Source organism: Bufo gargarizans, chromosome 2 (assembly GCF_014858855.1).
Source record: "Bufo gargarizans isolate SCDJY-AF-19 chromosome 2, ASM1485885v1, whole genome shotgun sequence".
NCBI lineage: Eukaryota > Metazoa > Chordata > Amphibia > Anura > Bufonidae > Bufo > Bufo gargarizans.
In genome coordinates this window covers 204,426,818-204,440,195 of record NC_058081.1, presented here as the reverse complement: position 1 = coordinate 204,440,195, position 13,378 = coordinate 204,426,818, and the positions used below count along the sequence as shown (strand labels likewise).

At 47.4% G+C, this 13,378-nt stretch overlaps 1 protein-coding gene across 4 annotated transcripts in view; it reads left to right on the top strand.

Moving 5' to 3' along the window:
• The window catches only part of IMPDH1 (inosine monophosphate dehydrogenase 1), a 227,795-nt gene that overhangs the window by 200,090 nt on the left and 14,327 nt on the right, over positions 1-13,378 (top strand). For all 4 annotated transcript variants that reach the window (XM_044279934.1, XM_044279937.1, XM_044279936.1 and 1 more), the window contains 7 exons: positions 5,608-5,695; positions 8,177-8,376; positions 8,593-8,683; positions 8,939-9,034; positions 9,322-9,465; positions 11,575-11,719; positions 12,191-12,334. In XM_044279934.1, coding sequence (XP_044135869.1) covers positions 5,608-5,695; positions 8,177-8,376; positions 8,593-8,683; positions 8,939-9,034; positions 9,322-9,465; positions 11,575-11,719; positions 12,191-12,334 — 908 coding nt within the window. The remainder of the gene's footprint in view (positions 1-5,607; positions 5,696-8,176; positions 8,377-8,592; positions 8,684-8,938; positions 9,035-9,321; positions 9,466-11,574; positions 11,720-12,190; positions 12,335-13,378) is intronic.

Below are 13,378 nucleotides of genomic sequence, written 5' to 3'. Positions count from 1 at the left end.
GGCCATCTCCTGACGTTCTTCTGAGGCACTGGTAGGACAGTTAACCCTCTCCTAACCCTCCTGGTAATAGCTGCTATAACCCTTTGTGGTCTCTATATTAGAGTACAACCACACTTCAGCATGACAGATCTCACAGGTGCCCCCAAACCCTGGTACCATGCCTGTACCGCCTGTAAGGAACTTTTTCCGCGTGGGCAATCTGAGCCGCATTGCCTTGCATGTCAGGCCCCGGTGCAGGGCCCGCTTCCCGCTGCGCCCCCCGGTGCCTCTGAACCCCCTGACTGGGCTAGGTCTCTGTCTCAGGCGGTGGAAAGCCTTACACACGTAGTGGGCCGTCTCGTGGATAGACCGCCTCTCCCGCAGGCTGCCACAATCCCTGTCGCACCCGCTGGGACTACCGTTTCTGCCGCCCCCACTGGTTCCCTGCCTCCCAGCGAATCTTCCAGGGCCCGGCATACTCAGAAACGTTCAAGGGTTGAGCGCACATCTTCTCCAGATGCTTCGCTCTCTCCGCCATGCGTGCGAGCTCAGTCAAGTCTATCCTCTCAAAGGGATACGCTTTCTGAGGGAGAACTGGCGGATTCGGACGTGGACATGGACTCAGAGCTTCCGTCCAAATTGGCGTCCGCGGTGGGGCATCTTGTCACTAGCATCCGTGATACCTTTCAGCTACACGATGACCCCCCCCAGCTCTGAACAGGCTGGCGTGTCCTTTCTCCGCCCCAAACAGGCCTCCAAGGTTTTTCCCATACACGCTGATTTTTCTTCTGTGGTATCCAAGGCTTGGACTCGGCCTAACGTCCGCTTTATTACACCCAAAAAGCTGGACATTTGTTATCCCTTTCCAGCGGATTCTGTGACCACGTGGACATCCCCGCCTAAGGTTGATCCTCCCGTGGCTCGCCTGTCCAAAAGCACTACTATTCCTGTACAGGACGGATCTTCCCTCCAGTCTGTTGAGGACCGTCGTACGGAATCCCTCTCCAAGGCCATATTTACTGCCTCTGGTTCGGCCCTTAGACCGGTCTTTGCCTCCGCCTGGGTTGGCAAAGCGGTCTCTGAATGGGGTTTGCAACTGGAACGGGAGTTAGGGTCGGACGTCCCTGTTCAGGACCTCCGTTCCTTAGCCCAACTAATTGTTCAGGCCGGAAAATTCGTCTGTGAGGCCTCCCTTGATGCGGGTGCCCTCATTGCCCGTTCCTCTGCCCTGGCAGTTTCTGTCAGGAGGGAACTCTGGCTGAAGGTTTGGGCGGCGGACGCCGCTTCCAAACGCTCTTTGGCCGGCCTACCATTCACGGGTTCCCGCCTGTTCGGAACCCGTCTGGACGAACTTATATCAGAGGCCACGGGTGGGAAGAGTACTCACCTCCCCCAGTCCAGGCCAATGGGCGCCCCCCGTGGTCGCGCTGGTTCGTCCCGTTTTCGGTCCTTTCGCAAGCCCACCGGGTCTAGACCCGCGGCCAGTTCTTCTTCCTCTGGCCCAGCCCAGGATAGACGCAAGAAGCCGTTTTTTCGGACGCAACCTACCTGGCGCAAGTCCCAGCCTGCACAGGCTCCCACAGGCCAGCAGCCCTCTGCCTGAAGGTGCGCCCCCACCCACCCGGGTGGGGGGCCGCCTTCTCCTATTCAGGAACGTATGGCGGGCCCACATCTCAGACGCATGGGCGCTCAAGATTGTATCTTGCGGATACAAAATCGAATTTGCGTCCATTCCGCCAGACCGTTTCTTCCGATCCCGTCCTCCGCGAGATCCCGTACGAGTGGCCGCCTTCTTCGCGGCCATTCACTCTCTAATGGACAAGGGTGTCGTCGCCCCCGTGCCTCCGACGGAAAGGTTCAGGGGGTTCTACTCGAACCTCTTTGTGGTTCCCAAGAAGGAAGGCTCAGTGCGTCCGATCTTGGACCTAAAACGCCTGAACCGTTTTCTCCGACTGCAGAGATTCCGGATGGAGTCTCTCAGGTCCGCAGTGGCCTCCCTGGAAAGAGGGGATTTCATGGCCTCAATCGACATTCAGGATGCATACCTCCACGTTCCGGTTGCTCCATGTCATCACCGCTTCCTGCGCTTCGCGGTGGGGGACGATCACTTCCAATTCGTCGCCCTTCCCTTTGGTCTGGCGACGGCTCCTCGAGTGTTCACCAAGGTCCTGGCCCCTGTCTTGGCCCTTCTACGTTCAAGAAGTGTTTTTCTTCTCCCATACTTGGACGACATCCTGGTCAAGGCACCCTCCTTCTCTCAGACATCCCGCAGTGTGGAACTCGCTCTGGAGACCCTGACGCGGTTCGGTTGGATTATCAACCACCCCAAATCTTCCCTTACCCCCTCCAGACGGCTGATCTTCCTGGGGATGCTCCTGGATACAGAGTTGGCGGAGGTCCGCCTTCCGTCGGACAAGCGTCTGGCCCTTCGCGGGTCGGTTCGCAGTCTCCTCCGTCATCACCGCCCTTCCCTCAGATCCAGCATGCGGTTGTTGGGAAAGATGGTTGCCTGTTTCGAAGCGGTGCCGTTCGCACAATTCCGATCCCGCACCTTTCAGAGGGCAATTCTGTCGGCCTGGGACAAATCACCGAGGAGTCTGGACAGGACCTTTCTTCTGCCTCCCCTGGCTCGGGCTTCCCTCGGCTGGTGGTTGCATATCCCTCTAAGGGGGAAGTCCTTCCTTCCACTGAACTGGCTGGTGATTACCACAGATGCCAGCTTACGGGGGTGGGGGGGGGTTTTCCCTCCCCGGTCCGTCCAGGGCGTTTGGTCTCTATCGGAGTCCAGACTTCCAATCAATATTCTGGAACTGAGGGCGATTCTTCTGTCCCTCAGACACTGGACCCATCTGCTGAGGGGCCACCCTGTTCGGATCCAATCGGACAATGCCACGGCTGTGGCATACATAAACCATCAGGGAGGCACTCGCAGCGCTGCAGCGATGCAAGAGGTGACCCTCATTCTCCTCTGGGCGGAGACGCACGTGCCGGCCTTATCTGCGATTTACATCCCGGGGGTGGACAACTGGGCGGCGGATTTCCTCAGCCGGTCCACCATCGACCCGGGAGAATGGTCCCTGCACCCAGAGGTGTTCGAAGCCCTTTGTCTTCGCTGGGGTCGCCCCGACGTGGACCTCATGGCCTCCAAATTCAACCACAAGGTCCCCCTATACCTGGCCAGGGCACGGGACCCGAAGGCATACGGCGCCGACGCGCTCGTCCTTCCGTGGCGCGAATTCTCCCTTCTGTACGTCTTTCCTCCTTTTCCCCTCCTGCCACGGGTTCTTCGGAGGATCGCGGCAGAGGGCGTCCCCGCGATTCTAATCGCCCCGGATTGGCCCCGCCGGTCTTGGTACGCCGACCTAATGTTGCTGTTGGCAGACGCACCGTGGCCACTGCCCTCCAGGGAAGACCTTCTCTCTCAGGGACCGATCTTCCACGAGCATTTAGGCTCGCTACGTTTGACGGCGTGGCTATTGAGACCGCCGTCTTAACGCGACGGGGTTTCTCCGCGGACGTAGTCCGCACCATGATCCGGGCTCGTAAGCCCGTATCCTCTAGGATCTACTATCGGGTTTGGAGGTCCTATCTGGGGTTCTGTGAGTCCCGGAGCATCCCACCTCTCCGGTTTTCTCTTCCCACAATCCTGTCCTTCCTCCAGTCGGGTCTGGACCTGGGGCTGTGCCTCAGTTCTCTGAAGGGTCAGATTTCGGCGCTGTCTATTCTTCTCCAGCGTCCCCTGGCCCCTCTAGGGCCAATTAAGACCTTTTTACAAGGGGTGGCTCACTCTGTTCCGCCGTACCGCCCTCCAGTTCCTTCCTGGGACCTGAATGTGGTGCTCTCGTCGCTCCAATCAGCCCCCTTCGAGCCTTTACGGGAGGTCTCCCTTCGCCTTCTGTCCTGCAAGGTCATCTTTCTTGTGGCCGTCACGTCTCTCCGACGGGTGTCGGAGTTAGCGGCTCTTTCTTGCTCCGAACCTTTCCTGATCTTCCACCAGGATAAGGTTGTGCTTCGGCCTGTCCCGACTTTCCTGCCAAAGGTGGTCTCCGCCTTTCACATCAATGAGGACATCGTCCTTCCGTCGCTCTGTCCCTCTCCTTCCCACCCCAGAGAACGGGAACTGCACCGTCTGGATGTGGTCAGGGCGTTGAGGATTTACTTGGAGGTCACCGGGTCCTTTCGGCGCACGGACTCCCTGTTTGTGGTTCCGGAGGGTTCGCGCAAAGGGTTGGCGGTCTCCAAGGTGGCTATTGCCCGTTTCATTAAACTGGCGGTGTCTGAGGCTTATCGAGCCAAGGGCAGACCTCCGCCTTTCGGCGTCACTGCTCATTCCACCAGAGCAGTCGGAGCTTCCTGGGCGCAGAGGCATCGGGCCTCGGCTGAACAGTTGTGCAAAGCAGCCACTTGGTCCTCTCTGCACACTTTCACAAAGTTCTATAGGGTGCATACGCATGCATCAGCGGATGCTGCTTTGGGCCGCCTGGTTTTGCAGGCAGCGGTTTCCTGATGCTCTGGTGGTGTTCCGCCTTGGGTTTGTGGTCCCTCCCTTCTTGGACTGCTCTTGAACGTCCCAAGGTCTGTGTCCCCCAAGGAAAATGGGCGAGAAAAGGAGATTTTTGTATAACTTACCAGTTAAATCTCTTTCTCGCTCTTCCTTGGGGGACACAGCACCCACCCTTCTGTGTTTGGTTACAGGGTTATGGTCTGGCGCCCCGTTGGGTTGCTGGCTGGTTGTTTCCGTTATTGGTTGTTATCCTTTCACTACTTGGACACGCAACTGGTAGCCTCTATCTCCAGGCTGAGGGTATAGCTGATGGAGGAGGGGCTTAACAGTTTTACTTAGTGTCACGCCTCCTAGGGAGCTGAGCTATACCCAAGGTCTGTGTCCCCCAAGGAAGAGCGAGAAAGAGATTTAACTGGTAAGTTATACAAAAATCTCCTTTTTTTCTTTTTTTTTTCTTTTTTTTTCCTGCCTTATTTTTATTAAAGGGGTTGTCTGACCCCCAAAACACTTAGCATAGGCCTGAAAAGTGTTTAACAGAAAGGGGGGGGAAATACCTTTTTCATTCAATGTTCTTGCAATCTAGCACAGAGCCCAATCCACCCTTTCTGTTCATTGTGGTCACGTGTACTGTTTTTTTAGCCATTAAGTGGCCTCAATGGTGCAGTGTCCCCACGATGTAAATGATTGCTGAACCTTTGCCACTTGTGGATGCTTCACCTCTGAAACCAATGAGTAGTTGCCGCAGTGTACATAACCACTGATGGGATGCTGTACTTCCAGTCTTCCGGGCATTGGAAGCACTGGAGATCCTCTGCACTGGAACTGAGCAATGTTTAATAAGTGAGCGTATTTTTTTTTCCCCCATTCTATTAACCTCTTCTTGGCCCTCGCTACAATCTTTGTTCAGACAACCCCTTTTAATAAAGAAAAAGGGAAAACGCAACTCTTTAAATGAATAAATAAAATTTTATTTTGTGACACTCCCAGATCTACCCCCTGATTGCTGCCAGTCCTCAGCCCTTTTTTTTTTTTTTTGTCTAAACGTATACTTGTTAGATTACCTTTTTTAAAGCAGTCAGCCATTTTTTCAATTGATGTCTAATATCATGCTAATGTTTTCGTAGGTGATGACCAAACGTGACGAACTGGTTGTCGCTCCAGCTGGTGTCACCCTGAAAGAAGCAAATGAAATCTTGCAGCGCAGTAAAAAAGGTATGCCAGTGTTAATGAAGCCAATCGCTGAATGCCCTAGGGTGCAAGGTCTTTAAGGTTCTCGCGTGAATATAGTTAAGTGAATTTGGCCTTATTCTCTGTAGAAAAATATATATAAAAAATGTATATTATGTAGCCATATTTGCTGCATGCAATTTCATTAGCGGCAGAAGTAGTAATTAATAGTCTAGTCTTTCAGCCACTATAAAATTTCTCCTTAAAGGAAAGTTCCTATTGGTAAAATGCTGACCAGGGGAATCTTACATGATTCACCCCTTTCTATTGACCACTTACCTTGTCTAGAAACAATATGGCTGTGACTCACATTTTGTCATTGCGTGGTTAATCGCATGACCACATCACTATATCTCTAACGGCTGTTTCACACGAGCGGATGCCGTGCGTGGCATCCGCTCCGTGAAAGAGTGCCAAGACCCGATGCAGACTGCAGAGGCACGGAGCATTAACATGACTGATAAAGCTCCGTGCCTCTCTATGATCGCTTTCCTACGAAATCACAGTTGTCACTGTGATTTCGTAGTAAATCGATCACAGAGAGGCACGGAGCATTATCAGTCATGTTAATGCTCCGTGCCTCTGCAGTCTGCATCGGGTCTTGGCACTCTTTCACGGAGCGGATGCCACGCACTGCATCCGCTCGTGTGAAACAGCCCTAAGGGTACTATTGCGGGCATTTCCTTACGCAATGCCATACGCAAGTTTGGTTGTGGGCAATACAGGCCAAATTTTTTGCATGTGGTGTTGACACAAATGCTGGCCATAGATTGGGAAATGGGGGGGGGGGGGGTGTGTGAACACTCCTGACCCCTTTAATTTAAACTTTTTTATTTTTTTTAAAGCCATAAGAAGACTTCACTTTTTCTATACTTCAGGATATATTTAGGTAACATACTGTTATTAGACCTTAGATTATATAACCATCAAACCCAACAATACCAGTGCTCGGTTAGCAAGCCCCATTGGAAGTCACTACATGAGCCTAAAATGTGAACCACAACTGGCTGTGGTTCTAGGGAGGATGGTGGTGGGGCATTTCTTTAAAACCTTTTATAGTGTTTGCATTAATTTAATAAGAATGGTGCTGGGCCGAGCAGTCATTTGTATCTGCTAAAGGGTGATACACAGGAGTCCTTCAAAACAAAAAGTGACTCTTTTCTGTATAATATTTCAATTACATGCTCTTAAAGGGGTTCTCCAGGAATAATAATAAAAAAATGGTCTCCAAGCAAGCTGTCCTAGAATGTGACTAGGACGGGTTTCTCCACTTTCAGAGCTGGTGAAGGGGCAGGGCCTCCCTACACTGTATCCTGGTGCCTGTCGTCACTTTACATTGTTCAGCTTTGCTGTTGGGCTGCTCAGCCTGAAGGCATATTTCATGCATGATGGTTCCCATTGCAACTCATAGTTGTTACGTTTATTGTGGGGATAAGTTGCCTTGTAATATAAAAAAATATTTTAAAAAAAATTAATAAAATTGCAGACCACAACAAAACAATGGGAAAACGTCAGTGTGTCAATGGTAATTGCATACATTGAAGTGCAGCTGCAACAAAGCTGCAGTATATTTATCAAGTGCAGTAGTGGGGCTGGCTATGGTGTTGCCAGCACGGTTTTTAGTTGGGGCCATCAAATGTTTCACCAACCAAAGATATATTTTATTTGCAGTATTTGTTTTAGTCTTTACTAGTTGAGCTGAGGGTATAATTGGATTTAAAACTTTTAAAAATACCAAAGTATTGTGGTATTGTCTCACATGAATCTTTTGGAATTGCTCATTGACCAAAGGTAAGCAGGATCCTGGAGCAGATGCCAACATCCTCAACATCAATGCCCCCAGGCTCCTCCTTGAGAATAAGGAGGGGCATATGCCAGCAAAGTCTACAGAAATCGATTGTGGTGGTAAGGAATTGCTTAGCCAACACTGAAGTTGATTTCGGGAACTTATTTCCCCATCATGGGTTTTTGAAATATTCTATAATGTTGTAGCATCATAAGCAAGTTTTGGAGACCTATATACAGTCTCGGGGAGTATTGCTTGCCATTTGTGTGACCTAGGGATATTTAGACAAAAAGGTAAGTATTGGTGTTCCCTTTCCTGTATGTAAAACTTAACAAATCGGCTGTTACTCACAAACTATTACCAGACTAGATGCCATTAGCATCACGTTGAATAGTGAAAACAAAGTATTGTACAACTGGTAACTGCAGCTGTGAATGCTAAAAAATAAAATAAAAATAAAATAAAAAAAATTTAGCTTGTAAACCATAGAAAGCAGATGTTATTATGAACTCATTTTATTAGTCATGTCATGCTTTTCATGGTGTCCTCCATGTTGACATGCTAATAGAACTTTCTTGCTTTGCTTCGCTTCACCAAGTCTAACATGCTTTTCAGTATGCGGCTATGTGTTTACCTGGTGGTGGCTTTCGAAAGTAAACACGTTTTGCCTTTTACAACAGGAAAACTGCCAATAGTGAATGACAGCGATGAGCTTGTCGCTATAATAGCCCGAACTGATCTGAAGAAGAACCGAGATTACCCTCTTGCATCGAAGGACTGCAGAAAGCAGCTGCTGTGCGGTGCTGCTGTTGGGACCAGAGAAGATGACAAATACCGTCTTGATCTTCTCATGCAGGCTGGAGTTGATGTTGTTGTCCTGGTATGTATACAGCATGTTGCTTGTAGTGTATGGAATTTGTTTCTAGCAACAAGTGAAATGTAGGTTATTGTATATATTGCTGAGTAGGTATGTAGCATCCAGGTTAATGACACTACATTATTATATTTTTTCCATCAGTTTTTACATTTATCCATGTGATATCATAATCCAATATGTATTTACTTTTAAGGGCTGTCTTTTTCCTTCCACTCATAGGATTCATCACAGGGTAATTCCGTGTATCAGATAAATATGATTCATTATATCAAACAAAAATATCCTGATCTACAAGTGGTTGGTGGAAATGGTAGGTGTTTAAACTGCGTTACGTGTGTGTGTGTGTATTTTTATTTTTTTATCTATTATTTTTTTATGCACCCATTGTGCAGTTAGCTAGGACTTTAATTGCCTTTCCTGCAGTTGGGTGTTCTCCTTGCTTGGGCAGAAGACATGGCAAGGCTATGAAACAATGAGGTTACTGATTACAATTGTGGAATTGCACTTAAAAAATACTTGCCCTCTGCCAACATCTGTTCACATTTTGAATCTTTTTGTTTGACAGTGGTGACTGCAGCACAAGCAAAGAATCTCATAGATGCCGGTGTTGATGCTCTGCGCGTCGGTATGGGGTGTGGATCCATCTGTATTACCCAGGAAGGTAAGTGGAAGGCTGTTCTACCTTAATCCTACTATTGCAATAATAGACGTTAATCTAATCTATATTTACACACTACTAAACATTGAAATTGCAACACTAAGAAGGAAAAGTGAAAAGTCATGGAATTTTGTTGACACTCCAACAAACAGGTGGCATTGTACAATTATCCCACATTACTTCTTTGAAACCAGTTGGTATGATCATACATGTGACATGGCGGCAGTGGTTTTGGAGATTTTGAAATGTCCTGTGTTTTATAAAATTGGGCAAATTTAATATTCTTTCAGTTATGGCCTGTGGAAGACCCCAGGGAACCGCAGTTTACAAAGTTGCAGAGTACGCCCGCAGATTTGGCGTTCCAGTTATGGCAGATGGTGGAATTCAGACAGTGGGACATGTTGTGAAAGCTTTGGCTCTTGGTGCTTCTACAGGTAACTATAACAGAATAATTGATCCTACTAAGTATGTGCACCTCTCTGGAGAGCCAGAGAGATGCCTAACTTATTTAGAAGCGTCTGCCTCTTAATAAATTACACATCTTGCCCCAGCATACAGGGGATTAATACTGGTGTACGGGAATGTCATTCCTGATAAATGTCCTCCTTGGGGCTCGTTCACACAAACATTTTTTGCTTTGCCGTTCACGGGCCGTTTTTTGCGTTCCGTATACTGAACCATTCATTTCAATGGTTCCGCCCAAAAATTTTTTACTCCGTATGCATTCAGTTTACGTATTTCCGCAAATCACGTTCCGTTGCTCCATTCAAGTCAATGGATCCACAAAATAAAGTAACGCATACGGAATGTACTCTGTATGTTTTCTGTATCTGTTCAGCAAAAACGGAACAATCTATTTATAATGTTATTCCCACTACTGGGGGGGAAAAATGGCCCGCAAAACAGACATAGTCGTGTGAACGAGCCCATAGGCTACTTTCACATTAGCGTTTTTGTGGATCCGTCATGGATCTGCAAAAATACTTCCATTACAATAATACAACCGCATGCATCCGTCATGAACGGATCCAGTTGTATTGTGTCTCTTATATAGCTATGACTAATCTGTCATGAACACTATTGAAAGTCATGGGGGGACGGATGCGTTTTCTATTGTCTGAGAAAACTGATCTGTCCCCATTGACTTACCAGGATGGATCCGTACTGCTCCGCACCACATCGTGGACAGAGAAACGCTGCTTGCAGCATTATTCTGTCCGTGATGGGAACGCAACCGAACAGAATGCGTTTTGGTGCATTGCATTGAATTTCGTTCAGTTTTGTCCCCATTGACCATGAATGGGGACAAAACTGAAACGTATTCTTCCGCTATTGAGATTCTATGACTGATCTCAATAGCGGAATTGAAAGCTCTAATGTGAAAGTAGCCGAAGACTACCTACACATGTTGCGGTTTTTCACACAGATTCTTGTGCTTAAAAACTGCAGCGTAATACAGTACCAGCAGCGTGTATCCAATTAGACAAAACATTTACACGGTCTATTGGTTCTGTACAGAAATTGTCCTGCCGTTTGGATTTAGAAATCCACAGTATGTATTACATTTGCAATTTTTGGTGTGAATTTCACACTTTATAATGCAAGAGTGAGATCTGTAGCAAGACCACATCAAATCTGCACCCAAAAACCACAAGTAATAAAAAGCTTTGCTGGCCATACATGGTGTCGATTTTTTTTTTTTTTTTTTTTTTTTTTTTTTTTTTTGCCCAGTTTTATTGATAAAAAAAAAAAGCTGAGGCAGTATTAATCATGTTTTGATGGAAAACGGTTTCAAATCATTTGTATGCGTGATTGTCACAAAGACAGTTAATCTTTCTTTCCCTTCAAGTAATAATACATCATGGCAAGGGGGTCGTTCCGGCAAACTCTCTCATTAACACCATGATGCTAGTAACAGCTGCCATCCCACGATTATGGCCAGAATTAAAGGGGTGATGCAATAGTAGAAATCCCCACCCCCAATGCCCAGGCCCCTCCTATAGACAATACTTGCGCAGTGCCTGGCACCTCTGTCCCTCGGATCGCTGGACACCCACTGTCACGCGGATCAAAACATCGGTGACCAGCCTTCTTAGTGTCAGCCGCGATGCTAGAGAGGCTGGTCACTGTTGCGGTCTGCTATTTGCTGCTTTCTTCCCCCCCCCCCCCCCTCAATGACTGATGTTTTGAACCATGCCGCGGGCGTCCAGGGATGCATGGAATGGTTAAATAGAGTCTATAGGAGGCGGGTATTTCTCCTATTGGATAAAGCCTACGTAGTTCCCAGCAATTTGATCTGTTGGATGCCAGGTAGTAGCTGCGCCTCGTATTGAAGGTTATTCCTATTCAATTGAGGTCCTTTCCAACAGCTAATCGGTGGCACTGCCTGACATTTGCCCGCCACCAGTCTGTTATTTATGACGTAACTTATCTATAAAAAGCCAACCTATTGTCCTACAGCATTCATTCACAGGCAAAATGGCTCCCATTTCTGGCGTTTTTGTATTTCATTTTGCATAATTTTCTTTCTGTTCTCTATTCAGTGATGATGGGCTCCTTGTTGGCTGCAACCACAGAAGCGCCTGGTGAATATTTCTTTTCTGACGGTGTGAGACTAAAGAAATACAGAGGAATGGGGTCACTGGATGCCATGGAGAAAAATACTAGTAGCCAGAAAAGATATTTCAGGTCTGCTTAAGTTTTTGTTTCCTCCTCTATCAGCCGCTCCTATTACGGTTTTCCCTTTTTCCTCAAACGTTGTGCTAGATCAGCAGTTGGATAGAATTTTAGTCTAACCATAAAGACAAAGCAAGCATTAGGGTGGCACAAATCATGTTGCATTGCAGTTATCGGTAATGGTCATTAAGAGGGACTGTTTAAAGGAGGTTTCTAGAACTTCAATGTTGACTAGTATTGATAACCTATCATAGGTCATCAGTATTAGTTTGAGGCTCTGGCACCCACACCAATTTAAATTTACACTGTATATGGAGCCAGAAGTGGACAGCTCAATACACGGTGTAGTTGCTGTGCCAGATAACTGCAGCTGAGCTCCCTGTCACTGGGTCATAAATATCCACGTTTCAGAAGTCTAAATTGAATACCTTCCTATGTAATTTCTACTTTGTAACTGTGTGCGTTTTATTTATTTCATCACAGTGAAGGGGACAAAGTGAAAGTGGCTCAAGGTGTGTCTGGTTCTATTCAGGACAAAGGGTCCATCCATAAATTTGCACCATACTTGATTGCAGGCATTCAACATGGCTGTCAAGACATAGGGGCCAAAAGTCTTTCCATTTTACGGTAAGCAGTTCATTTACTACTCTACCTGTGTCTTTCTCATTTTTTTTTATTTCCCCCCCCCCGCCCCCCTTCCCCCACAATGCCTCTTTTTGTAATTAAGGGTACTTTCACACTAGCGTTATTCTTTTCCAGTATTGAAATCCGGTAAAGGGTCTCAATACTGGGGGGAAAAAACAAAACTCAGCAGTTTTGTCCTAATGCATTCTGAATGCAAAGCTATCCGTTCAGTATGCATCAGGATGTCTTCTGTTCCATACCTTTTTTGTATGGTATTTGACTCTTTCCGGCCAAAATCCCAGAATACCGCACTTGTCGGATCCGGCATTAATTTCCATTGAGAGGTATTAATGCCGGATCTTGTACTAAGTATTTTCAGAAATTGTCGTGTCGCCGGATCTGGTTTTCCGGTCTGCACATGCACTGTAATATATAGGAGGAGCTGGTTTCTTTTGATCTTTTAAATAAATTTTAAATACCGGATCCGTTATTCTGGATGAGACGGATTCATCTAATGCATGGATGTCAAACTCATGGCCCCCCAGACAACTCCATCATTCCCTGATAGCTGTAGTATGCCCAGGCATGATGGGAGTTGTAGTTTTGCAACAGCTGGAGGGCCACGAGTTTGACATCCCTGATCTAATGGATCAGGGGGGAAAAAAAGAATGTTTGCCGGATCCGAACAATGCTAGTGTGCAAGTACCCTTAAACAGACAAGAATAGGGCATACAGATGCTGACAGTCCACTTGAAAGGAACAGGTCTGCATCAAATCCACAATAAAAGTGGCTCGGATGGGGACCAAAAATAGTTAATGTGAATTGGGCTTAAGGCACACAAGTGCTGGTTACTTTAGGCCTCTTTTACACGGGCGTCATGTTTTTTGCCCGGATAAGATGTGGGTGCGTTGTGGGAAAATGCGCGATTTTTATTTTTTTCCATATGAGTGCAAAACATTGTAATGCATTTTGCACGCGCGTGAGAAAATTCGGCATGTTTGGTACCCGAACTACTTAACAGAAGTTCAGGTTTGGGTTAGGTGTTC